The 26935-nt window shown below is 40.9% G+C and overlaps 1 protein-coding gene across 5 annotated transcripts in view; it reads left to right on the plus strand.

The window, feature by feature from the left end:
* RALGPS2 (Ral GEF with PH domain and SH3 binding motif 2) overlaps positions 1-26935 on the plus strand; it is a 116168-nt gene that overhangs the window by 82965 nt on the left and 6268 nt on the right. For 4 of the 5 annotated variants that reach the window (XM_071564608.1, XM_071564606.1, XM_071564607.1 and 1 more), the window contains 9 exons: positions 248-385; positions 1241-1331; positions 3290-3357; positions 4001-4136; positions 5086-5237; positions 14368-14422; positions 17887-17964; positions 19498-19603; positions 20291-20383. In XM_071564608.1, coding sequence (XP_071420709.1) covers positions 248-385; positions 1241-1331; positions 3290-3357; positions 4001-4136; positions 5086-5237; positions 14368-14422; positions 17887-17964; positions 19498-19603; positions 20291-20383 — 917 coding nt within the window. The remainder of the gene's footprint in view (positions 1-247; positions 386-1240; positions 1332-3289; positions 3358-4000; positions 4137-5085; positions 5238-14367; positions 14423-17886; positions 17965-19497; positions 19604-20290; positions 20384-26935) is intronic. The other variant, XM_071564610.1, reaches the window with a different exon arrangement.

Below are 26935 nucleotides of genomic sequence, written 5' to 3' on the forward strand. Positions count from 1 at the left end.
AACAATTAGTAATTTTAGCGCTTCTTTTGGTGCATCATGTTTGTCAAGGGAACAGTTCTTCGGTGCTGTGGTGAAGGAGAGGTTTATGAGTAGTTTTTCAAGTCCTCGTAATTACGTTTAGATTTAGAAACAATGACACACACATCAGTCAGTGAAAGCAAAAATTCTTCACAATATTGTTGGTGAGTTTTTTCTGCTGAGTGTGAGATACTAAATAAAGAAACTTTTCATTCTGCTCTCATTTCAGGTATTTATCTGTCAGACTTGACATACATTGACTCTGCCTACCCGTCAACAGCGAGCATTCTGGAAAGTGAGCAAAGAACAAACCTAATGAACAACATTCTCAGAATCATCTCAGATTTACAGCAGTCCTGTGAATATGGTAAGCTATTGTGGAAATATTGCAGCATTAAAGAGAAGCACATCAAAAGCTTCAATATTTGTTTGCTGGAATGCAGTTTAGGTAAGGCCCAACCCATCTGAATGAATGCCTTGACACCTTCCCTCACCCTCCCAGACCAAAAGTCAGGGTTTATTTTGTGTTTTTGTTTATGATGGAGCAACAGTATGAGGAGACAGAAAAAAATTGCCCTTTTCTTACATGCCACACGTTTTTGTAGTCCGTATTTTCTGGTAATAAATGTGGAGTACATCATACCTAACAGCAGTTTTACTGATAAGCTTGTATCTGTGTGTTTCATAATTTTATGACTATGAATTTTAAAAACAAGATTGCTTTTACTGGAGGTGTTAGAATACATTCAGCTTGTCTTATGGACATTTGTAGTTTTGTTCCTGTATCAGATAATGTATTTTTTCTTCAAAGGTCTTCCTCACAGTCACTTCACATTCTAATAAAGTCATAAGGCTGCTTTTGCAGTGTTGGAATGTGAAGTAGCACAGGGCTGTGGCTTCCCTGAAAACTCAGTATCAAGAGAATATGTGCTTTGAAGGAGCCCTCAGATAGAGCTCTCTACATTCCAGCTTTGGGCCTTCAGTTTGGCCTGGGATGTTGTCTTACTTTTCCCTGACGTGTGCTCTGGGGTTTGTGGAGGTGGGGACTGTCAGCTCAGCACATGAGACTTGCTATGAAGTTCTAAAATTTCAGTATCACCAGGGACTGTAGTTTGTACCATCATCTCACATAAAGTCAGGAGATCTGAATCTGTTTAAGTACTTCTGGAAGATTGCTTACCAATGAGTGGTGCAGTGATAATGACTCTCGTCTGTTCTCCAGATATTCCTATGTTGCCTCATGTCCAAAAATACCTAAACTCGGTGCAGTACATAGAAGAACTACAGAAGTTTGTAGAAGATGACAACTACAAGTAAGTACAAAGTGCTATAAGTGACTGTAATTCATAACAAAATAACTTCTCTAACACAAAGCCTGTGACTTGTAAGATTGCACTTGTATTGGGGGATTGTATTGTATTATATAGGCGTCCCTGTCCATGGCAGGGGGATGGAATGAGATTAAGGTCCCTTCCAACACAAACCATGCAGCTCAAATGAACCAGTTGCAAGTAGTTGAGCTTCCAGCAGGATCCTGTGCTCAAGGCTCTTTTCCACATGCTGGATGGCTTATCTGCTTCCTTTTCTATGCCAGACTGGACCAAGCCCTTGCTTTCAGCTCTGTTTAGTCTTCTGACAGAGACTCTGTACATCTGGCTAACCTGTGACACCGTTCAGTGAGTGGGACGAATCCCATAACTGGGGATGGATCCCACGACTGGAGATGGCTTATTACCATCCTCCATCAGAACAACGACATCCATGCATCCAGTCCCAGATTTTTACTGAGGGTGACTTAAGCCTTTCACTTCCAGATATATTTCATTTTATATTTTCCTCTTTGATTAGGTTATACACTCTGAGCAAAATGTAAGCACTTGATTTTTGAGAGGCAGCTTGCTGTCCATCTCTGTCTCTGCCTATTCCTCCCGGCTCCCACCTGAGGTTTCTACTTCCTTAATTAACAGGTTACTGTATTAAGTGGCTTGGCATCCAACAAAAGGGAGGGAGGGAGATCTCTGCCAGAAGGCAGGAAGTAGCCCTGAGGATAGGAAAGGCCCTCAAGCAAATTGCTGCCTGTGAAGGAAGTTTTTGTTAATTGGCTGATCTGCTTGAGGAGGTTCCCACCCATTCCCATCCTGTGCTTCCCAGTGACGTTGTCATGAATTCCACGCTCCACCTGCATGAGGCAGGACCCACTACCAGTGGGAATTTTACTGATGAGGGAGCTACAGTCTCTTCATCCTGTGCAATCCATGTTTTGATAGTAGGGAAAGGAATGGAGGCAATGGCACATAAATCAGGAGGGGCTTTTACACCGGTGGGTTTTGTGTGTCTCCAAACCTGAATGTTTTTATGGTCAAGGACCATATTTTGAAGAACTGTTCTTACTATAAGTGACTGATCTACGCTTTATCCTCTAAGGTGTCTGTCAGCAAAGAGGCTGAAATTAGAAACCAGCCATTGTGGCTTGAATACGTGCATTTTATTTAAAAAAATAAAGAATTTCATTTTTTAAAAAGTTTAAAATTGTTATGAATTATTAGTAATTCATAACAATATAGGAGGGTCAGTAGGCGCTGTCAAACTTCAAATTTGTTTTCCCACAATGAAGTAGATGCTTTTTCAGCCTTGCTGATTTCCAAGAGTTTTAGTTCTGGAAACTGTGTGGACAAGATGCACTTGATCTTCCTGGAGTTCTCTGCTCCTGGAGTCTGCCTTCTTTGTGGGACTGTTGGAAATGGCATTAAAAAGTGCCTGTTACACAAAAAGCTTGAATTATGGATGCAATCAAGTTGATAATGTATTTTCCAAGACACAAAAGGATTTTGGCTTTTGCACCAGTAAAGACAAAAGGCTTGGCTTGGCATGGTAGACTTTAAAGAAAAATTCAGAATACACTGCCAGGAATAAATATTCTAGTCAAGGTGGGGGGAGCAGTTGTGCATTATTTTATTCTTCCCAGGTTTTATGCTGAAGTAGCAAAGTCATGGCTGAGTTTATGTATCTGCCAGAGGTCCCTGGGCCAGGGAGGTCCTGGTGGTGCTGCAAACCTGGCCTGGCCTGTACGGACCAAAGCAATAGGCAGGAAAAATCAAGTGTGGAAATAGTGTGTGCTAAAGGTAACTCTGCACAGTTTGTATTAACTTCCTGGTATTTCTCACAATAGTTAGAGGCAGGCAGCTTTCAGTTGTAAATTTCAAACATACTTTTTCACAAGCTTGCATTTCTATTCCCTGATAAAGTAATTTTTAATGTTTCTTCAATGCAGACTTTCATTAAAGATAGAACCAGGGACCAGCACCCCCCACTCTGCTGCTTCCAGAGAAGATTTAGTAGGTAAATGCTTAACAAATGTGAGAAGACTTGAGGTTGTCCTGTGCATTATTTTTTGTGACTGTGGAAAATATTTGCCTGGGGCTAATAAAGAAGTGTGAAGTTTAAACACTGTATATTTGTAATAAAAAGTCTAAAGGTGATCTGTAAAGAAGGAATTGAGTCATTTTTTTAGGTTCTTGTATGTATTGTGGCACTCACTTGTTGGTGTCATTTGGGGTGAAGAGCTATTAAATATTCATTCTTTGTTGTGTCTAGACAGAAGGGCCTTCATCTAAACTTTTCATGGCGTAATATGCTTCCAAAAGGGGACATTCTTCCTGGTCAATGCCAGAAGTGCAGAAGGCAGGAGTTTGAATCAGTGGGATGTGTCCAATGCCAGTGGAGCAAATGCAACAAGCTTTAGGACTTAAAAAATATTTGTACCTGGATGGTCTGTTTGAACTGAGTGTGTTTGGTTTTAATCCTGTGCAAAATCCCTAAAGTTCAGGGGGTTTAATTATCAGTGTATGAGGGAGTTTTATTGCAGGTTTTCCCTTATAAATTGAGTTTAGGAAGTTCTGTGCAACTTTTCCATGTGTTTCTGGGAAGTAGCCTTGACAGGAATTCTGAAGTGACTCAGCAGTAACGTGTTTTTCCTTCCCAGGCTCTGAAGTCGGAGCTTCTCCACAAAGCGGACGGAAAAACGTTGCAGCTGAAGGAGCTTTGCTGCCACCAACACCCCCTTCTCCTCGGAACCTCATTCCCCACGGACACAGGAAGTGTCACAGTCTGGGATACAAGTCAGCATTCTGTTTAACCTGCAAATCCTAAGCTTTGTGATGTGTCATGTTCTCTTATAAAAGCTGTGCCTTTAAAAAGTGGCATGGTTTGTACACAATACTTCACTTACAGACCCGTTTGTGGCCAGGGAGCAAGCTCAGAACTGTAATGGGGGTATCCCAATCCAAGAGAATTAGTCAAAATAGGAAGCCTGAAGTTTTGACAATAAGACTAGCTAATGGATTAACCAGAATGGCTCTCTGAATGACAAAACTATCACTTTTAACAACTCAATGCCTGTGTAATTCTTTCAAATAACTTTTAAATAACTACTTTACTGGTATTTTTATGGGGAGACCTTTGTAGACTTTGATATAACTTTGTGTAGCAGTGGCTGCGAATTTTTCCATGTAGGATTGCTTCTAATTAGTATCTTGATCGTTATGTCACCACTTCATTGTCATCTTTTCAAAATGCAAGATTGCAGCTATCAAACAGACTTTGACACGCACAATCACACAGACTGTTCTGAGTTGAAGGGACCCACAAGGATCATCGAGTCCAGCTCTTAAGTCAATGGCCCACACAGGGGATTGAACCCATGACCTTGGCATTATTACAACCAAGTTTTAACCAACTGAGCTAATCTCAGGGTCAACTTCTATTGTGTGATTTTATCTTTAATGAGCTAGAATGCAATTCTACAGTTTAATTACGTGTTACAGGAAGACAGAAATGCCTTAGGATACTGAAAGTAATTGTTAAGGTAATCCTGAGTTTCTCTTTGGTACATGAGAACAGTGCAGTTTAAAACCAGCAGCTCCTGTAGGTAATAGTTTGTGCACGTGACTTGGCCATGATTTCATGTGGCATTGGGAACACACTGCATGGAGTCCTTCAGGGTGTTCAGGCAGCTCCTGAAAGGTGTCAGAGATCAGGCTATAACAGCTGTGTCCTTGTTCGTTCCAGTTTCATCCACAAAATGAACACAGCCGAGTTCAAGAGCGCGACGTTCCCCAACGCGGGGCCGCGGCACCTCCTGGACGACAGTGTGATGGAGCCCCATGTGCCATCCCGAGGGCAGGCCGAGAGCTCCACCCTGTCCAGCGGCATTTCCATAGGTAGGGGCTGCAAACACCCCTGAGTATGTGCCCTCTTCATAAACACCTTAGCACGATTACTTGGGGATTGTACCTGCAGCTGAATTGTTCTAAAGTATTCATTCTGGTTTAGGACAAATCTGAGATCACAGAATCATAGAATCAGTTGGGTTGGAAGAGACCTCCAAGATCATCAAGTCCAACCCTTGATCCAACCCCACTTTGATTACCAGATCATGGCACTCAGTGCCACGTCCAGTATCACCTTAAGAACCTCCAGGGTTGGAGAATCCACCACCTCCCTGGGCAGCCCATTCCAGTGCCTGAGCACTCTCTCTGTAAATATTTTCCTGATATCCAACCTAAACCTCCCCTGGCAGAGTTTAAGCCCCTGCCCTCTTGTCCTATTGCTGAGTGCCTGGGAGAAGAGACCAACCCCCCACCTGGCTACAACCTCCTTTCAGGTAGTTACAGGTGGAGGAAGGTGGCATAATTTGTACAGCATGAAATAAATAAAAAAGCACATTGTTTTTTATTTCTGTCCCCTTTTATGATACAACCTTTTGTTCCTTGATGGAGGTGGAAGGAAGTGCAGGGCATGATTTTTCTATTCTCTTTTTTCCCCCCTAAATCATTCCAAGTTTAAAATGTATTACAGTAGGATTTCTATTGCTAATGTCATATTCACTTGACAGTGAGAACAATCAAATCAATATTGACAGTCACAGTGAGAACTGTGAATTGCTGATAGTTTCAACAGCATAATTTATACATACTTCTGACTTGGGCAGGAGTAGATAGAAATCTAACTTTCATATACCTCAGAATGTCAGAGTCTACTAAATTTTGGTAAGTTATTTACTTTTGTGTATTTAGAGTGGTATTATTTTTTGGGAACCTCTGCTTCCTGAGTTCCTTATGTAACAGGAGATGCTCTTTTTTTCCTGTTATGCACAGATTCTTAAAGGGAAGGAATAGCAGGACAAGTATCTCTCAGATCCACCCATTTGCAGGCAGGGCTGGGAAATGGAGGCTCTATAACAATCCATTTTCTCAGATTTATTAGCTTGTTAGAATTCAATGGTGTCCAGTTTTTATTCATTTATGATAATAAAAAAATTTTGTGGTGTTATGCATTTCACTGGAGAACTTGATTTTAAAAAACAGTTTCGGTTTTTAGTCTTCATGGAGAGAAGCAAGGTCACATATTTTCAGATTATTCTGTTCTCAGGAGCTCTACATCTATTTCCTTGAGCAGAAGGGCATATCCTGAGAAAACGTTAAGTATTTCATGTGGAAAAAGACAAATATCTAGAGACAATAAATTTAAAAAGAAGTAATAGGTGTATCTGTGGAATTAGACCAAGTGGTTGTCACCTTTGTTGAGTTGTGGCATTGCCCTTTTCTCAAGGCAGTGATTTACTGATGTTTTCTCTCTAAATATCTAAGAAACCCTCTGCAGTTGATCCTTTTTTCCAGGGTAGATTATTTCTTCACCTCCATTAGAGCCTAGCAGGAAAGGTTTGTCAGAGCTGACAGGCAGTTTTTCATGAGGTACAGGAGAGACCCAATCACCATCCAAGTGTTTTGGAGAATACAGGAACTTCCTGCTTCGTCTCATCTCTGAATTTCTCAATTCTCTTCTCTAGCTCAGGCATGACCTTAGTGATTTGATGCTGCTGGAACAAAGTTGCCACTTTATAAGACTTGTATAAATGACTTGTCAAACAGCACCCTTGTGCATTTTGTGCAAGGTGAGCATTTGTGGTAAAACTTCCCCTCTCCCTTTCTCTTCCCCCTCCAGCCTCCCCATAATTCAGTTTTGTCACTATTTCCACACTCTAGCAGCATTATAATTTTTGTTGCTTCTTGATTATGAAAATTTCAATGACACAAAAGATTGGTATAGGTGCTAGAAATACATATGGGGGAAGAAATAAGTTTTGGAGGTTTGCAGTATCTATTACTGCAGAATTCTTGGAAATGTAAGTTGCCTGGCATTCTGTGCTGCTGCCTCAGCAGGATTTAAGGAAGTTGATTGAAGCTGCTGAGTTCCTCCATCATGTTTGAAGTAGTCTGTTTACTCAGGACTTGGAAATAGTACAGTCACTGCAGCAGAGAGGAGGTTTATGGTGTTCTACTGCACAACTTCAAAAGATGGTCAGGAAAATGTCTTCTGAATGTGTGTACTGAAAAGAGTGTTATTCCTCACCTTGCCCATAAATGTGGATTTAAACCTCTTGCTCTAGAAACAGGACTACCTTTTTTACATATAAGCCTATATAGGACTTAACTTTTTGGATAAATGATCCCTCTTCAAAACATGGGCAGAGTTTCTGCTGTGCCAGCACCTTGAATGTGGCTCTAAAGATGACTGTAATAGTCCTTTAAATCACTCTTGTGTCTTGAGGGCTTGGAGGTGTTCAGACCTTTGATACTGGAGGATCTGATATAATCTGCCTCTGTGCTAAGTGTCAGAACAGCAGCAATGTAACAACAGTGTCCATGGGAATCCAGCAGTGTGTGTCTCTGAAGTGAAAACACACATTCAGGGGATAATGGACTACTTTGTGTTGTGCTGGGAAAGACTGAGGGTCCATTCTGGGAAGGGTGCAGAGAATAGCAGAATTTTTACATCATTTAATCTTTCAGACATGAAGGGTGTGCTAAGTGGGTGTTTTTCATTGCAATGAGTGATTCCTAAAGCAGCAGCAGTGCAGAAAGTGAGCCCAGTGTGGGATATGCTGAAAACAGGCCCATGGACATGGCACTGAGTGCCATGATCTGGTAAAGGGAATGGAGTTGGACCAAGGGTTGGACTTGATGATCTTGGAGGGCTTTTCCAACCCAATTGATTTTATGATTCTGTGATCTGTGACATGGCAGCCAAAGTCAGAAACCTTTGTCAGGTTATTTTATTCATTTCAGGGATTGGAGGCTGATTGTGTACATTTAAATCAATCTGTTAAAAAAAAAGAGAGCTCAAAAAATATTAAAGCCCCTTTTGTGTTAATTTCTTGTGCTCGCGTCAAAACATTTCTTGTTCCTAGAGCCATGGGGCTGATGGTTGTGTGTTGTGCTGGAGTGAGGGAGATGCACATCTGGTTCTGTTGCCATCTTCCTTTTTAACATAGGTGCTTGTTAGCTGACAGAAGGGAGAAATCTTTTTCCAGCAGTACCAGGGCTATCCTAATTACAGGAAGAAACACTTGTCCACTCCTTTATACAGTATCAGATGGGAAATGTTCTCCTGAATTCAGGAATGTAACAAGAGGAAATAGTCCCTTGTACATTTTAGGTGTTCATAATGTAGTTGCATTTGAGCTGGTGATAATCAGAGTTCTTTATAATCACAGAGAGAATTAAGGTCTGCAAGGTTGTGATTCATCTCATTCTTAGGTGGGTGGCTAAAAAGAGGTTATGTAACTCGAGTCCTTAAAACCCCACTTTGAGTGCAAAGGGACTTTGAGAGACGACACATGAAAATAGACAGGTGAATAGTGCTGAAAATGACTGTTTTGTGCAGACAGTGCAGAATATCTGCTTCCAGTCAATTGGGATAGATGCTTTTACTTTGCATGGAAAGTTCATTGAGATCCCCCACCCCTTGCTATCAGTAAGTCCTAAAGCTGCAAAGTGGTTTTGTTATGCAATGGCTGTTTGGGTGACGTCGCTGCGTTTGGGTGACGTCACTGCATCTGGATGAGGTCACTGTGGATGAGGTCACTGTGTTTGGGTGACGTCACTGTGTTTGGATGACGTCACTGCATTTGGATGGCGTCACCATGTACACTCCTGCCCTTCTGAGCTCTAAGCATTGCTCTTGGCTGGGTTCAGGGAACCACCTGCACGCTCTCCCCACCTGTTCTCCTGCCTGTATTTGCCTGCTGTCACCTCCTCAGCTAAAAGTAGGATAAATTAAGATCCTTTTACTAGATTGTGGTTCCACTCAGAAATAGCACAAACTTCCTTTATTTCATTACTTTTTTTCCTAAGTATACATGATTTTCTAACACTTCCCAATTTTCTTATACTTTTTAAGTATTTCTGTATTGCTTAAGTGTTCTCATAAGTATCTTTGCAGCAATATTCAGATTGTTTCATTAATGTTCTCAGAAACTTTGGATTTCTACAGTCTCTTACACTTTAGCTCTGCTGTATTGCTGAATTTCTTTTTCAAGCTGAGTTTGTTTACAGTGGCTAATTGTTCAGATAATTCTGTAGAAGTACAGTGTAAAACAGGCCCCTCTTCATATATTCTTTCTGGGTGGCTTTTCTCCTCTTACAGCCCCAAACCTACAGGATGAAAAGTCATTTTGCTAAGGAGGTTGTTTTTATAAGAGTGCTGTCTCACGTGTGCTGCTTAATGAAAGGTGTCTCAGGGTGTGAACACAGAAATACTCTGCTGAAATTGAGAGTGCAACTTTAGGTGCTCAAAAATTCAAAGAAAACAGTTATGGATTGTGTTTGTAGCAGTGTTGGAGGCAAATTCTATTCTAACTTCGGAGTGTTTTCTTTCTCAAACTATTTATTTCTTTTTTCACTTATTTTTCCTGATCTACAATTACAAGAATGGAAGCTTTGGAAAAACTAAGGCTCTTGAACATTTGCTTTGTTGCAATCATCTGAAAATAACTTTAGCCTTTGTACTAATGCAATCAGAGGAGTTAATGTTGCAGAGTCAAAGCAAGGTATTTTAAATCAGTGTGAACTAATGTAAGAAAGTGCCTTTGTAAGAACATTACATTTCCAAACCTAAACTGGCATGAAATGCATTCAAGAATATCAGCATTTTAATGAATTCCTCTGTTAAGTCACCGCCTCGAAGTTGCTGAATTCTTCAAGGGATTATATTTCTCTTTAAATAAATGAAGGATAGGTGTAGATATACAGTGTGTGCATTTACTTTCAGGGCTTTTGGCAGCCTATGCAGTAGGGAAGGCCTCTGCACAGCCAGTGTTTGTTTGATTCCTCACCCTGTAGTTTGGTGTTTAGGACACTGAGTCATCAGGTCAAAGTTTGGGTAGGGTTTCAGGCAGAATATGTTGGGATTTCTTGGGTATGTAGAAGCCTGTCTCTTGCCCTACATGTGGATACCCTGGTTTGCTGTCATGAATTATTTCATTAGTGAAAAGGTAAATAAAAGAGCTGTATAATATTAGAGATTAAAATGCACATGTAGGTGCCTTGGTTTGAGAGGAGGAAAGGGATATATTTTAGCAGTCCAGTTCTTCCTCAATCCTTATTAGTACTGTTAGGTCCAAGGCTTGTGCCCTGGGTGTGTTGCAGTTAATGCAGCTGTACAACCCATTTCTGCCCCATCCCTATCCATTGGATTATTTGCTTCTGTTAGTTTTTCACAATGAAACTCATTATCACTGGTGGTATTAAAAGTTTCTGCCCACTCTCTGCTGTGGCACTGCTGGAGCCTCCCCACCATCCTTCCTGGAGTTCAACCAAGAGTTGATGATCTTGGAGGTCTTTTCCAACCCAATCTGTTCTATGATTCTGTGATTCCTGATTCAGGAGGAGCCAGAGCTGAGCTACTTGAACTTCACAGTATTAAACAGTAATAAACTATAGATGAGGATTTTCAGTATGGTCATGAACCCAACAAAGCAGAACAGAACTCTTGGGCCATAGAGCCCCTCTCCGTGGTGTTCTCTGGGCTGTGTTGTGTTGCAGCCATTGGTGTTCAGGGGCTTTCAGCAATTTTTTGTGTTTTCCCACTACAATTTCAGGCTCTCTCAGGGCAGTCACCAGCCCTGGAAACAAACACTGTGTAGCTGGAGCCAAGAGAGTGTCGATGACAGATTTGGGAAGGGGAAAGAATTTTTAGTCTGAATACTTTTGAAACTCCTTGGGGTTGGTTTGTTTATATTAACACCTGTTTAACTTTGGGGACTGACTTCTGGATAAAGGAAGCCTGTGTTAAGTGTTCAGTATCCCCAGACTTGGGGCAGTGAGAGGATGCTGTGACCAGGGAATGGCTGTGGAATAGTGTAGGCATTCCCTGGGATATAACTGGGAACCTCAGGCTGTTTGTGTGGCTGGAGCACAGGCAGTGCATGTGCACATCCACAAATGGGAACAGAAATTCCCTTTAGAACTGGGCTGCAGTGCTGGAGCTCCATAAACAGTCCTGAACCTTCTCAGATAATCACCAGCACAGTCAGCTAAAAACTCCATTTTGCCAGTTTGGCTAAACTGGGAGAAAGCCTTTGTGTTAAGGAGTGAAGATAAACACAACCCAGATACTTCTTTATTTTTTAAATCCTGCACAAGAGTTGTTAAATTGTATGAGCAATGAAGAAAACCAGGAAAACAGTGGCTTGTGGTGTGGCTTCTTACATGAAGCCAAATCTTGTTTAGTACATCCATAGAAAGGACTTCTACTTTGTTATGAAGTTTAACCTGAAGGCTTGCTCAGGGTTGTTGGAAAAACTTAAATACTGAGTACATACTTGAGAAGAATTTAAGAAGGTGATATATTTTTAGAGTACTGAATGAATGAAATATTTCCAGTTGAGGTGACAGTCAAATAGTGCTCTTAATGTTTAAACAGAGCTTGGCTAGACATCTAACTTTTTTTAAGTTTAAAACAGTCCCTTTTACCTCTGTTTTGTTTTGGAAGGAGGGGTGTATTTTATATTCTTTTGCTCTTCAGGAAAGGGGTTTTTTAGTATCAGAACTTCTGTTGTGCAAAATACCTCCTAGAGTTTTTTAGAATCTGGAGATACTCCATGTGGGTGTTAGAGGGATATTCAAATGCTAAAATTCAACCTTTTCCAGGTTTTTGTGACAATTTTTTGTAACCTGTGTAGGCATCAATATAAATGTTAAATCACCAGCTGTGATGTTTGGCCCAAGTTTGGTACAAACTGACATTGCTTTTAAAAGTGTAATTGGCAATTTCTTTATAGATTTAAGTGAAACTTTTTGTGCACAAAGCACCCAAATTAACTTGTATTTTCTAATCATATTGATACTGTAGCAAAGGTTGTCACGTTGATAGATGACATTTCAGCTCTCCCTTTAGGTTGTTTGGCATTCTTAGAAAGCAGCAGTAGCTTTTAAATCTTTCTTTAGTGTACTTAGCACAGCAATTGAATTATAACTTTTTTAGGCAAGCCAAGACAGTTACCATCAACATGTAATTTTTGGAAGAATTTTCATCTATCAGCCTCCTTTAAATATAAAGAATTACTACTAGGGGATTTTAATTGTGTGGGTTTGTTTCACAGTCTCAATTAAGTTGAGCTCTAGTTATATTGAAGTGGCACTTCTTGTTAGTGTAAAGCTAAATCTAAGAACTAATAAGGAAATAAATAAGATTCTCAGTGTCCCTGATACCCTCAGTGTTGGCTGAATGGCTCAACAGGAATTGCTGCACCATTCTGCAGCACAGATTGCTCCAAGTAGCCACAGGGGAAATCTCAATTATGTGCAAGGAAAACTTCTTTCATATGCGAGTTGAAACCTCCCTTCCTATGGGAGGTCTTACCCCAAATACCTTCTTAACGTTGTCTCTGAATTATTACCTCTGATTCTGTCTCTCCATCCCCAGTCTGTATGACTGACTTATTTGAGGAGACTTTGTGTGTAGCCTTATAGACAATGCAGCTTGTGGTTCTGTTAGGGGCAAACAAATCACTGAGTTTCTCACTCTGACATTGAAAATATGAAGTGACAGTTTTTTCCCCCAGGAAATGATGAGTATTGTTCAGGAACTTTGCAAAGACTTCTGCTGTACCATCAGGCTCCACCTGAATAGGTTACTTGTTGAATGTTTTAATTCCCTCCTTGTAGCCCTTTATGCCCAACTCAGGAGCCAGGAACTCCACAGAAACATCCCTTCTGTGTCTCTTGGCATCTTCCACTACACAAATCTCTTTTACTGTAGTGTTGGTATGAACCAGGGTAGGACTTTCCTTTGGGAAAAATTCAGAATAAGCTGAGACCAAGTTATCTGGTATCCCTTGGAGATGATGTTAGCAGGAGGATGTTGAGCTCATGTTTGCAAAAGGGGCATCTCAGTTGAGTTGGCTGACAGATAAAGGCATGTCTTTTCTCTTGGATTTTGCACAGAGAAAACTTCAGTCCATGCTGAGATTTTCATGGCTCTTGGCTGGAATTACTCCTGCTGTGTGTGACTCTTTATTGCCTTCATGTTTATGCTGTGTTTACTCAGTGAATATCCAGACTTACTTTGTGCACATTATTCTTCAGGGCACCAATTCTCCCTGCTGATTTTCTGTGTAAAATTACAGGGAACTTGTTCCTATTCTCAGCTGCTCCTTCTCCAAGAGAACTCTTAAGTAAGGTGCATTGATTTGGATTTTGTTATTTGTTTGGTTTTTGGTTTGTCTGAAAAGAACTGTAAATTTTTCCCTTGAACATTGTGTTAGTAACTGAAGCTACTGAGTTCTGCTAACAGTATTTCTATACTGATATATATTTACTGATTTTAACAACATTACAGGTAACACTTACCTTGTATCTGTACTTAAATACTCTGTTTCAGGCTAATGGGATTTACTGTAATTGTAAAGTTGCTGTGTTACTTGTAGGCCTGCCAGGATGGATGTGTCAGATATTTGGATTTTGTGATTTTCCTCTGCTGTCAGTGTTTAAAATAAAATACTTGTGGTCACATTGGGTTAGTTTACAAATCACAGAAGGAAACAATGCCATTGTGATCTGATAAGAGTAAGTGGGAGAGCTTCAAAAAGCATTGTAAGGCTTCTCAGATCATGTATTGGAGGCTCAGCAGTGAATTTGCACCTCAGTGTTATGACCATGTATGAGTTCATAAGGAATTATTTCAATAAGTGACCTTTCTTTTTAAGTGCTTGTTGTGTTAATCAGACAAATCTTCACTTATGGTGTTCTTTAAATTTTGTAAATGCCTTCCCCACTTAATAGTGCTCCTTTTCTTCAGCTTCTCCATGTGCGGCTAGACCTTGTCCCTTCACATCTCTGCCTTGGTTTATAGGAAATTCCTGAAGCAAATTACAAAGTATTTTCTTGTAATACTTTATTGAATTATTTTTACACATTTAATTTCAAATACTGTGGTGAGAAAGAGACATCATTGAAATGGATCAATTGCAGATGATGGAATAAAGTGTCATTCATTCTCTTTTCCTAGGTAGCAGTGATGGTTCTGAACTCAGTGAAGAGACTTCCTGGCCAGCATTTGAAAGGTAAATAAAACCAGTGTTCATTCACATTGTTGCCTACAGTCTCACTCAGTCCTGAACATGATGCTTTATTTTAGTGATCTAGAGATCTTCTGTATGTAAGAACATTAAAAACTGTAGGAAGTTCACTGGATCTGTGAAAGCAGCAGAGAGGTACCTTCTGCTCACCAGTAGCTAACAGTGCTTTTATCTAATGGGTGTTTACTCTTTGCACACATTCTTTACGTAGCTCAGCCAGAGAACCATTAGACCCAAAAGCATTTTTATGTATGTGGATACCCTGTGTGTGCTGTTCATCTGACCCATCTGGTTTTCACTGTCACTTCCCGAGACATTTCATCCATTCGTGATCCCTTTGCTCTCCTGCATTGACAGGGCACCTCTTTGGTCTCTGCTTTGCACTCCATTGTCACTTGCCTAAGTGTTACCCAGGAAAACACAGAAGTGCCCCTTGCTCATATCTGTGATCCAGAATTAACATGTTGTTCCTCATCCATCACCTTCAAAGGCTCAGGTGACATTGACCATGTAAGTCCTTTCCCATGTTATATTTGAGAACTGGAGAAAGACCAACAGCTGTAGTTCAATACAGAAGAAGGTGGAATATTCCCCTTCCCACAGCTGAGGAAGTTGCACAGTAAATCAACAGTTTCAGGTAATCCATCAGTTCAGAGTTGCTGTGGATGACTTTTCCTACCATGCTTTGACATTGTTAGTAGGAATTTTTGTCCAAGAACTTTATAGTTGGTAACTGTTATCACAAACCTTCCACTCTGCTTGAAGTCACCAAAGCAGTTAAAGTTCTGTGTTAATTTTGGAAGAAGTCTTTGAAAATTTCTCTGTGCCAAAGGTGAACTCTTGGATGTCTCATGCCATAAATATGGATACATGCATGAGGAAAGGCCCTTTATGATTCCAGCAGGTAATCAGTGGGAACATTCCACTGGAGCGTAGAGAGAAAATGGGGTCAGAAGGGAAGTCTCAGACTTGGGGGCTGCAGCATTCAAAAGGTTTCTTTCTTTTCCTTCCCTGCTGCCTTATGGAATTATTCAAGTTATTTCTCAAAGATAAAGTTACATGGAAAGCTTTAGACAAAATGGTGAGCTGAGTGCTTTTAGCACAAGAAACTAAAAACTTGAGTTAGATTTCGTCTGACAGGAACATCCTTCAGAGAAGTTGTGTGGGCTTGTCAGACAAAGCAGAGGGTTTTCATCCCTGTGCTGATGAGAACTGGCAGGCCCAGACTCTCACAGTTAAAAGGTTTGCTCCATGTCAAACAATTAAGTCAGGAGATTCCTCCTCCAACTTCCACTTGCCTTCCATACTTTCCTGAGAGAGCTCTTTGAGAACCCTGTTGGAAGTTACGTGTGTAAATGATCCCAGGGAGAGGGATTCCAAACACCATGTGTGAAATTCCTGTCAACCTTGAGGCTGTTCCTTGGTTTATAAGATGCTGAAGCCCGTTTTGGAATTTAACACACTGACATACAAGTGTGGAAATTTAAGATAACTAGAGAGGATGACTCTAGTTTTGGTCTGTACAGTGGGTTTCCATTCTTTAAAACTGCCTTTAAGTGAGGGAGAGACATTAATTGTCTGGAATTAACAGCTCTGGCAAAGTTGGGATACATCCAGTGTTCCTAGTGACTGCTTTCTATGCAGTGCAAGTGCAAATTCAGTATTTCTCAGTGATTTAGCAACGGGATCTTTGGGTAGGAAGGCTTAAATCTGCATCATACCCTTAAGAGGAAGAAACCAGTTCTTCCACACACAGATTCCCCAGGTAACAGAGGGAACTGTAACAACTATTCTTGGTTTTTCTGCCCCTGCTCTTTTTAACTGTGGAATGCAGAAGGGATGGGAATGAGAGTCACTGATTGGTTTTAAGTGCAACAGAAACATAATCTGAAACTTGAGAAAAAGCTTTCAGCATTGGGGTGTCCCTTCAGGTTCATCAAAATTACTGGAAGGACTTAAATTCCAAGTCCTGACAGTTCCACCCTGTTCAGGGCAGGGTATAAAGTGACACTGCAGTCTCACTGGTTGTCATCCTGAGTGTCTCTGAGTAGATTTCCCTGAACTAGCAGCAATCCAAGGGAAATAACCTCCTTGTTATGCTAAAAACAAGCTTAAAGGTAAGAGGGAAACATATTTAATTTGCATGCAAAACGTATGTACACACAAATATACAGCTCATGTTCTAGTTTTCTTTAATTATTGTTTTATTTGCTTATATCTTGAATGTATTTTGAAAAATCTTAAATTCAGAGGTATGTTGGGAAACAAATGATGGCAAATTCTGGGACAGATTAGTAGATGGCAGTTCATTAATACCTTATTGATAATTCTTCTTGCAACCAAGGCAGTAGTTAGAGCTGGTTTGAAAAGCTGAAATGACCCTTATTCTTTTTGTTTAAGCTGCTGACTTTTCCTGTGTTCCTCTTTAAGCCTGTTTTGCCTGCTGCTCTGAGTGCAGGTTGAAACATGGGAATGCCACTTGTTCAGGTTTCCCATTCTGAAATCCTGCCCTGTCCATGCATAAGCAGCTTCCCAGCTGATGTGCAGCCCCTCTCACGGGTGGCAGACACTTAAATTTGTACTAAATAGGAGATTCTGCCTGTATAATTCCCATAAGATTGTACATAGCTGCCTGTTTCTGCAGAATTAGAGCTGGTTTTCATTCTTTCAGCATAATACAAGCAACTAGAAAAATGGGTTAAAAAAACCAGGAAGTGAGAACCAAGTGTCTCAACAATGTTTCTGTTGGCTTAATGGAATTCACTCCATTGTAAGGGGTCTGATCCAGAAAAACAAGGGGCAGTGAAGCAAAGCAGTGTTCAAAAGGCAGGTGTTGAGCACCAGTCCTGGCTGGGGATAACAGTTTGGGTCAGGTATAGGACTCCAAAATGTGGAGCTTACAGCTAAAGTGGAAAGCTTAGAACTGGAGAACTGAAATACTGCTGAGCTTATTTCAGTATTACTTGGTACAACAGGGTTTTAAACAGTGTCAGGTGTATTTTGACAGAGCTTTTGGTTCCTCTCAGCCCAACAGCTGGTGTGTGTGTGTGCATACTCACAGAAACTGCAAGAACTGGTTTCAGTAACACCTAAAGTCAGGCTTAAAGACAAATTTTATGAGTGTTTTACACTAATAGTACAGTTTACATTGATTTAATCTAAGAACTGAATGCAGACTTTGCTCTCGAGATGTGTTATTCTTCAGTGCCAATAAAACACTTCAGTATTGTGAGTTTTGACAAAGGGAACATCTGATGAAATCCAAACCTGTGGTATTTTGCTGAATACCTGCATGCATTTTGCTGAATAAAATTGTCCTCTCTTTCTTATGTGGAAGAAGTGGCTTTGTGATATGCACACCAGAAAAGTTCTGTGCTGTTTTAGCAGTCATGCTGTTTGTGTGAATGAAAGTATATGTAATACATACAATTTATAATGGAATCCAACAGGAACAGGTTGTACCATTCTCTCGGTCCGGGGACAAGAGTGTCACGAAATGGCCATCGAGGCCACATGAAGGCCAGCAGGTACAATCCCACTGCACACAGAGGTGTCCAACCTTCCCTCTGGTGTTGGTGATTTGGTTTGGTTTCATAATTAAGTGGGTGTTTTCTGATGTTACCTTTCTAACTTACATGTCAAAATAAAGGTAGAGACCTTTTTCTTCAGACTTAAAACTTTCCTGTGCCTTACTCTGTATCACCATAAGGACTTATGTTCATCCTGGTCTGCAAATCCAAATTCTGAACCATGGGATCTTTCTATCAAGGCTTAAAGATGTTTTGCCAGGTGGCTTTTTCACTGCCTGCCCCTGTGGAGCAGTGCTGGGAGTTCCCCTGGGGACATTCTGGTGCTAATGGATGGCATTCCACAGATTTTCTGTGCTGGCACTTCTGCATTGAATTTCTTTGCTCCTCTTCACTGAAATCAGAGATATGCCTAAAATGAGGAACACATTCCAGTTGCCCCCAATTTATTATATATAGTATTATTTGCAAGCTGACAGAGTAATGTAAGTGATTATTCTGCCAAATTAAAGTACAAATTCAAATCCAGCTGTATGGCAGGCACTGTAGTTGGGAAAGAGATGGCCATGAACTGTGAAACCTTTGTCATGTTAAGAACCAAGCATTTTCCTACTGAATAAACTCATGTTCACATCTGTCAGTGTCCAAAACTGTCTCCATACCATCATCCTCAGTAAGTGCTGCAGTGAGAAGGTTTGGGAGATTTCCCCAACATTAGGATGGAGGAAACAGCAAATCCTGACTTAGTTCAAAATGATTTTTGGGTGCTGTTCAGTATCTTGGCTTTTCTGGACAGCTGGCTCAGCACTTTAGCCACGTGCTCTGATTGACATTTAAGGAAATGATTCCTGGTGTAACCTTTCTCTGGCTGAAAATGGTTTTTCAGCCAGTCAGCTTTGTAATTTTAATCAAGCTCAGTTTTCTTCTCCCAGTGCTGTGCCTGGCATTTGTTTCAGCCTATTGCTCTTACATCCTGCACAGGGCAGACAATTAGGAGAGCACAAATTGCACTAAAACACCTTAAATCTGTGCTTTGGGTTTCTACTCTTTATTCCTTGTCCTGCCCACCCCTCCTGCTTTCAGAAATTTAAAAGATTGTGCATGTTTGAGCTGTGCTTTGGTTTTGATGTGCTGATGATTCCAGTGTTTCTAACCAAAAAATACTCCGATCTTTGCTGCGAGGGCTGAAGGAGAGGTTTAACACCTACAGCAACTGTACAAATGCACTTCAAAAGTTTGCTCTTTAAAATTAATTGTTCTTGTCTTTCAGTTGTGTTTTTGAGTTTTAATTTTTTAATTAAGAATTACCTGCTTGGCTAATTAGTTTTTCTGATCACTTTTGCTTGTGAGTGTAAATTCCACAACAGCAATTCCTTGTAACAGCCAAAGTCTTTTTCCGCAATGAAGTCCAGTAAATAAAACGTTGACATTTCTAAATTACAATTAAGGTATTTGCATTAGATTTTGGTAATGGTTGGAAAAGTACTTTAGGAAAAATACTTTTTCACACAAATCTTCACGTGCTCCTTTCAGCTCCCTAGAATCTGAAGATTTGGCTGTTCATTTGTATCCAGGAGCAGTTACTATTCAAGGTGTTCTCAGGAGGAAGACTTTGTTGAAAGAAGGCAAAAAACCTACAGTAAGATATTTTTTTTAATTAATTTTCTCACCTTCTTCCTTTGCCCAGTTTTAAATGTAGTAAAATGGTGATTGGGCAACTAATTCCAGTGTCTGAGGTCTCCTCTGCTTTGCTCATTGAGATTTAGGGTCACTGCTGAGTTTTCATTCTTGTGTTTGGTGCATTTATCCAGTTTATGAGGCTGTGCCCATAATCGAGGGAATAGGAGAGAAGGGAAAGCTGCATAAAATTTTCTACAATTACTGATGACTTTAAAGAGAGGATTGTGTTTTGTCTTCCTTACCAGTAAGTAAATCCTAACAATTAATCAATAATAATAACCATGAGCATTTGCACTGCTAATGCTTGATTATGAATTATAAATCAAAACATATTCATGAGGATACCTTATGACAGTTTCCAAAAGGGACAGATTGATTCAGTGAAGTGTTCAGCAGGGGTTGCAGGAAGTACAGAGTGAGATGCAGAACATTTTTCTCAGATTAGTGAGGAAAGGCACATGTTCTTTCTGCTTTCTCCATTTTTCCTGCACGAATAACAAACAGCAGCTTTGGAGACATGGCTGATGGCTTGGCTGGATAGGCAGTGCTGTCATGTTCTTGTAGGTTGATGCCTCCTGTTGTCCAGCTCAGAGTTTGGAACATTCCACTTATCATTGCACTTTGGTTTTTCCTCTTCTCTCCCCAGGTGGCATCTTGGACGAAGTACTGGGTGGCACTGTGTGGAACCCAACTCTTCTACTATGCTGCAAAATCCCTGAAGGCCACCGAGAGAAAACATGTATGTAACCCAGGCCTGTTCCAGCATCACCTGCCAAAATTAAAATGGGATTTCCTGATGTAAACACTGAGAGGAGTTCAGGCTTTGCCTGATTTCCAGTCAGCACTGTCCTGTCTCTAAGTCAGTCACTCACCTCATATGGACATACCCGAGGGAAATATCAATTACATTTATATGCTACACCAAGAACATCTGCTTTGCATCTGCCTGTGTCTCTTTGGGTTTGTTGGGCTGTGAGGAAGGGAACTGTGCCATTGTCTATACCTTTTCTAAGGTAGAAATCCTGTCTTTTGGTGATCTGAGTCTTGCAGCAACTTGAAATCCAAACAGGCACTGTTGAGGAAAGACTGGGAAGTTGCAGCATACACCATTAAACACGTACTAATTTCTTGTGGTTAAATAACACTGGTCTCTTTTTCTGAATAATCCTGTAATCCATTAACTGCAACAGAGCACAAAACACTTCATCTGTTCAGCAGAGAGCTGGATGATGCTGGCATTCCTTTTACTTGAAAGAAGACAAAAATACTTTGCTTATGTGGGGAAACAGTAAAAGTAACTGTCCCAGGGATGTTCTGATGTGCATCATAGGACAAGGGGGCACGATGGGCTCAAGCTCTGCCAGGGGAAATTGAAGTTGGAGAGCAGGAAAAAACTTCTTTGCAGAGAGAGTGCTCAGGCATTGGAATGGGCTGCCCAGAGAGGGGGTGGATTCACCATCCCTGGAGGTTTTTCAACTGAGATTGGCCGTGGCACTGAGTGCCATGATCTGGTAAAGGGACTGGAGTTGGACCAAGGGTTGGACTTGATGAGCTCGGAGGTCTTTTCCAACCCAATCCATTCTATGATTCGTGTTTAATATTCCTGGTTCTGTTCTGTTAAGAAACTGGGTAAAATCTGAGTTACCTGAGTATTTTTCTGAGTTCATTCACTACTCAGAATCTTTACTTGCAGTTGCCTTGGCCAGTGTTTCAGGTTAATTTATGACAACTGTCACTGAAAAACATTTGCTTTGCATAAAACTTATGGAATTTTGCAAACTGAGATGTGCTTATGGAATCCTTGTGAAAGGGACTTTATTTCTTTTTGGTACAAAAGGCTGTTTTCTTATCCCAACATTTTTATGGTCAGAGAGTAGAGATTTGAAGCTTAAGATTTCTGGTTAGTTGGCTCCTGGATATTTGAAGTTACTGTGCAGAGAGTTTGCGTGTGACATGTCTTAATCTAAAAAGAAAACCCAAAGGTATTTTCTGCTTTTATTCATAGTTCATTAGGAAAAAGTATTCTAATACTCAAAGTAGTTTAATATTAGCTAATTACTAATTAATAGAAATATTTGCATGGTTTCTTTGCCATCCACCCCCACTAGCCTTGCTTAAGTGAGATCAAAACTGATCCTGCCTAAATTGTCTTGCCAGTTAAGGCACCACTAGCCCAGGCTGAGGGTCCATTAGCCAGCCCTCTGTCTCCTGGGTGTTCTGGGAGAAGTGTGTGCTGGATGTGTTTGTCTCTGGTTCCAGTGAAAACCTCATGGAAGGATTCAGCCTCATTAAAAGCAAAGGTAGGTGGAAAGAGCAGACTTGTAAGCTCTTATGAGCAGAAGCACCAAGTATTAAAGAAAAGGAACCAAGAGAGAGCTTGTTGCTGGCATTATGTCACTCACAGTTAGCTGCTTGTTTTTTCTGGAAACGTTGAGAAATGGAAAAGAAATTTTTGGTAGTGTCAGACTTTGTGTTCCTGTTACTGCTGTGATTCCTTTAGGCTTTGTGCCAAAATTGCATTTTGTTTTCTTTTTAGAATAGAATGTGCATTTGTAAGTCTCTCCTTTCCACTGTCCCTTATAAAATTATGGAGAACTTTACCAGATACTCGTTCAGAAGCTTTTTCACTGTTCTGTGTTAACATTTTAAAACAATTTAAATAACATGCAAGTTTAGAGAACTTGAAAAAACTGCACATTGGAACTTAGGTATTTTTTGGAAATTAGGTATGTTGAATTTTCATTTAGGTCCATTTGCTTATATGTTTTCTTCATAATAACAGTTTTAATAATGTAAATGGTCTTGCCATTTCTTATGAAGGAAAAAGGTAAAAAGTCTGGTACCTGATCCTCTCAAGTCTCTGTTACTTCAAAAGCCTTTACTTTGGCTTGAAATGCAGTCACATCCACTGGAGTGCTCTTGGAGAAATTATTTTCTGAACCTCTTGAACTGACTTAATATTCCCCAAGTCACTGATGTGTTGTGATACCTACAGCAACTAAACTGCTGGTGAACAGAGGATGGTTGGTGCCTGAGAAGCCAAATTCATTCTCGTGTTTCTCTGTCCAGGGATGTTCCAGCAGACCAATAAGGGAGTCTGAGATGGAGGAGAAGGAGGCATTTGAGTCCAGGATGCTGGCAGGATTTCCCACCAGGAGCCTGCCAGCCTCGTGGCTTGCAAACACTGAGTGGAGTTTGAGCAAGGCAATTCCCAGGAAAAGGAGGAGGAGGAGGAGTGGTAGTTAAAAGCAGTGGCTGCTGGAACATATTAAGTTTTTTTTTAATAGTTGGCTCTGTGAAGTTGGATTGCACCATCCAGCATTGCCTTGGATTTGGCTGTACACAGCTCATGTCTTGTTCTGAGCTTTTCAGGGCAGGGAACGTACTTTGTTCTGGTTGTGGATGCAAAGCCTGTTGTGAAGTCTCAGTCTCTGGTTTGGTTTCCCAGGTGCATTCAAGGTGAAAATAGTGTAATAACTATTAGGTTTGGGTTGTCTTTTATTTAGACAGATAGTTCTCAGTGAATGCTCACAGTGAAGCTCTGCTTCAGAAGTTATTTATGCTGAAATTAAGGTGGACAATAACCTGGTAACTGCTGTGGGAACCTGAGGGTGAGTGATTAGGGAGAGAGGCTCCAGTTTATTAAATAAACAGGCTAATAGTAGGTGGTCAGGAACTTGTTCAGCTGCTCTCCCTGTGTTGTACTTTGAGCCTGGCTATCCATGGCATAAATTTCCATCTGTTTCACCACAGAGTTGTTGTACAAAGCCTCAGCTTTTCTTCTGGAGTCTGTGCAGATGACTCGTCAAGTGTAGTCTTGAGCTCACATTTGGTTGCATTTTCAGAAAGTTAATCAGGAGAGAATGAACTGCAGCTGGACAATCATCCATAGATAGTTGGAGCATGAGTATATCCTCCAAATGCTATCCAGTGATATTCCTAAGAGCTTCACTCTGCAAAATAAGGAGATTCAAGTCTAGATCTGCGTTTTGGGCTTTTTTTTTTTACTGTCTGATGTTGTCAGCTTTGAAGCAGGTTTCTTTTTCAAAGATTGATACATTGGAGATTTGCCTCAGCAAAATATTCCAAGCATCTTCTGGAGCCATTTGAACATCTGTCTTCTCTGCTTCCTTTCTCAAGGCCTCTGTGACATGGAAAGGAACGCTGGCAACAAAAGAGTCAGTCTGCTATATAAAGTTTCCTGGCTGGAGCTCTCAGGGTAAACGTGTCTTGATTACAGGCGTGATTTTGACCATTCTGCTGCTGCAATTGCTCCAGGCAGCTCAGGCTGAGCACTTGGAATGTGCCAACAGGCAAAGCTCTTCCAGGCTTATAATAATAGCCACCCTTTTTTGGAAAATTACATCATTAAAATCTCAGCAGAAAGGGCAAGAAATATCCTCCCTTTTAGGCATGGGCAAGCCAGCTCTTCTTCTCATGTCTGTGGTCAAAGGCCAAGGAGTGCATCCACTATTGTGTGTCCTAGATGTGAGTCTGGTCAAAAGAAAGAGATCTGGTTTGTCACCTGCATGTGACAAACTTCACTGGGCTGCATCTCCTGAGAAGGGCTATTACATACAGCTCAGGGAGCTGGGGGTGTTTAGCCTGGAGAAGAGGAGGCTCAGAGGTGACCTCAGCACTGTCTGGAACTCCCTGCAGGGAAGTTCTGGCCAGGTGGGGGTTGGTCTCTTCTCCCAGGCACTCAGCAATAGGACAAGGGGGCACGATGGGCTCAAGCTCTGCCAGGGGAAACTGAAGTTGGAGAGCAGAAAAAACTTCTTTGCAGAGAGAGTGCTCAGGCATTGGAATAGGCTGCCCAGAGAGGGGGTGGATTCCCCATCCCTGGGAGTTTTTCAACTTAGATTGGCCGTGGCACTGAGTGCCATGATCTGGTAAAGGACTGGAGTTGGACCAAGGGTTAGACTTGATGATCTCGGAGGTCTTTTCCAACCTAATCCATTCTATGATTCTGTATAATCAGCCTTGATTTTAAATAGTGAGCAGTTGTGTTATTACTGCAGTAATGGAGAATTGTCTGTAATCAGCATGTTTATACTGAGCACAAAAATGTGGTGCAGCACAGTCTGAGAGGAATCTGTGTACAGGGCTTAGGGTTTTATCTGATGTTCTCCAATGGTACCCACAGAAAAGCCTCTGTGATAGAACTGCAGCACTCATGCACCTTTAGAAAAGGACAGTGGTGAGAACAGCCACTTGAACTTCATCTTAAATATGCATTCACCCTGAAAAATGTGAATACACCCGTAAAATAACTGTTTATAGTGATTGGAGTGGAGAATCTTGCCAGTTTCTCTGACAGCATAACATGCATGAGGGATTTTTCCATGTTTTGTAGGTACTTTGAAAGGAAACAGAGACCTTTTGAGGCTTCATGCTTGAGCTTGAACCCTTGTGTGTTCCAGGCCTTACACTGCATGTTATAATCAGGATTAGATCCATTTATTAGCAGTCTAGAAAATGTGGTAGTTGTGGCTCAAGCACTTTGACTGAAATACCCTGAAGAAGTGTACTGTCATTCTTAGAAGGATGTTCAGCCACTGAGAAAATGATTTGATTATTAGAAAGCTGTAAAATCGCAGCAGGAGATGTGGCAGAGGAGATTTGTAGGTGCTAAAAGGTTGGAATGGAAATTCTGTTCACAGATTAATTCAGAGTTTTTGATTCAAAGATTTATGTATAAATGCCTTTGAGCTCAGAACAGCAACAGAAATCAGTCATGTGAAGCCCAGTGCTGTTTTCCATGTGCATAATGAGAGTCATTCCAGTGGCCTGCATTACAAAGAGCAAATAGGAACCAGGAACATTAAATTAGAATGAAGCTTTCATTCCCTTCATGTTAACAAAGCAGACTTGCTGTTAGCAAGGCTCTGTGCATCCGTGGAGAATGAGCTGCCCTGGGGGACTGCAAACATGGAGTACAAACCCAGCCACGCACAGGGATGGAGAGCTGACGTGTGTTTAGAGTGATGATGGATTGATGCTGGCAGGAAACACTTTGCTTGTGTGGAGCTTTTTGGGGAAGTACCACGATTAGTAATTGTTTTGAATGAAATTAAGAAGCAAGGAGCTCCAGCAGTTTGGATTGCATGGCAATGCCTCATACTGGATACCTGTTGGGATAAATAACTAAGATAGGGAAGCCCAAATGTGCTGTTTTAATGAAACTCTAGAAAGAAGTGCCATTGGAGAGGTACAGTATTGATCTATAACCTATTAAAACTGCTTAGTGGCTCAAATTTCCATCTGTGTAAAGGACCTATTAGTGCTTTAGAAATACTTGGAAATTTGCAATTTGCAGGTCCCTTTAAAGTGCAAGCTGTGTCATCTCTTTTTTTGAGGATATGTAATTACTGGGCCCATAGCAAGTCCTGAATTTGTACTGTATTTTTTAAGAAGACATGGGTTACATCCTTATTTTTATTCCCTCTTCTTGTCTTTATTCCCTCTTTTCAGATAAAATGCTGGAATGTTTTTCATTACAGGCTGACATTGCTTACTGACTTTTCAAAGAAATTGTAGTTTCTGTTTGGAAAGCAGATATGTTATCCAGCCCTCACTGTAATGAAATGTTGCCTGATAGAGCTTTATAATTTTCTTCTTCCTCTTCTGAGGCATTTCCACATCTGTCCACCCCCCAAAGGCAGAGAGTTACTTCACTTGAGCACACATACATAGACAGACTGGACTCTTAAACTATTTTGAACTTGGTTAAAATGTTTTTTGTTTCAAACACCAGTCTGACATTGGCTCATTTCGAGTTCTGGTGGATTTTAAACTAGGGTTTAAAATGGAGCTGGTTGCACAAGTCCCAGACAGGTAAACTGACCTGGACAATCACTTCAAAAAGAGGGCAGGGTTAGATTGGATATTAGGAAGAAATTCTTCTCTGTGAGGGTGGGCAGGCCTTGGCACAGATTGTCCAGAGAAGCTGTGGCTGCCCCATCCCTGGGAGTGTCCAAGGCCAGGTTGGACAGGGCTTGGAGCAACCTGGGATAGTGGAAGGTGTCCCTGCCCATGACAGAGGGTGGAATGAGGTGAGATTTAAGGTCCCTTCCAACCCAGACCATCTTGGGATTCTGTGATGATTCTATGACGTTCCAGGCCTTCATTTAATCTGTGGCACAGGTTACAATAACTGACACTAGACTTGCAATGGAACTTTATTTATAAAGGAATTGTATTTCCATGCAGAGAATATTCTTATGAACTCACTTTGCTCATGATACCCTCAAAGTTACTAGCAGTAACTCTTCCTTTTAAAACTATAAGT

This window comes from Pithys albifrons, chromosome 10 (assembly GCF_047495875.1).
Source record: "Pithys albifrons albifrons isolate INPA30051 chromosome 10, PitAlb_v1, whole genome shotgun sequence".
Taxonomy (NCBI): Eukaryota; Metazoa; Chordata; class Aves; order Passeriformes; family Thamnophilidae; genus Pithys; species Pithys albifrons.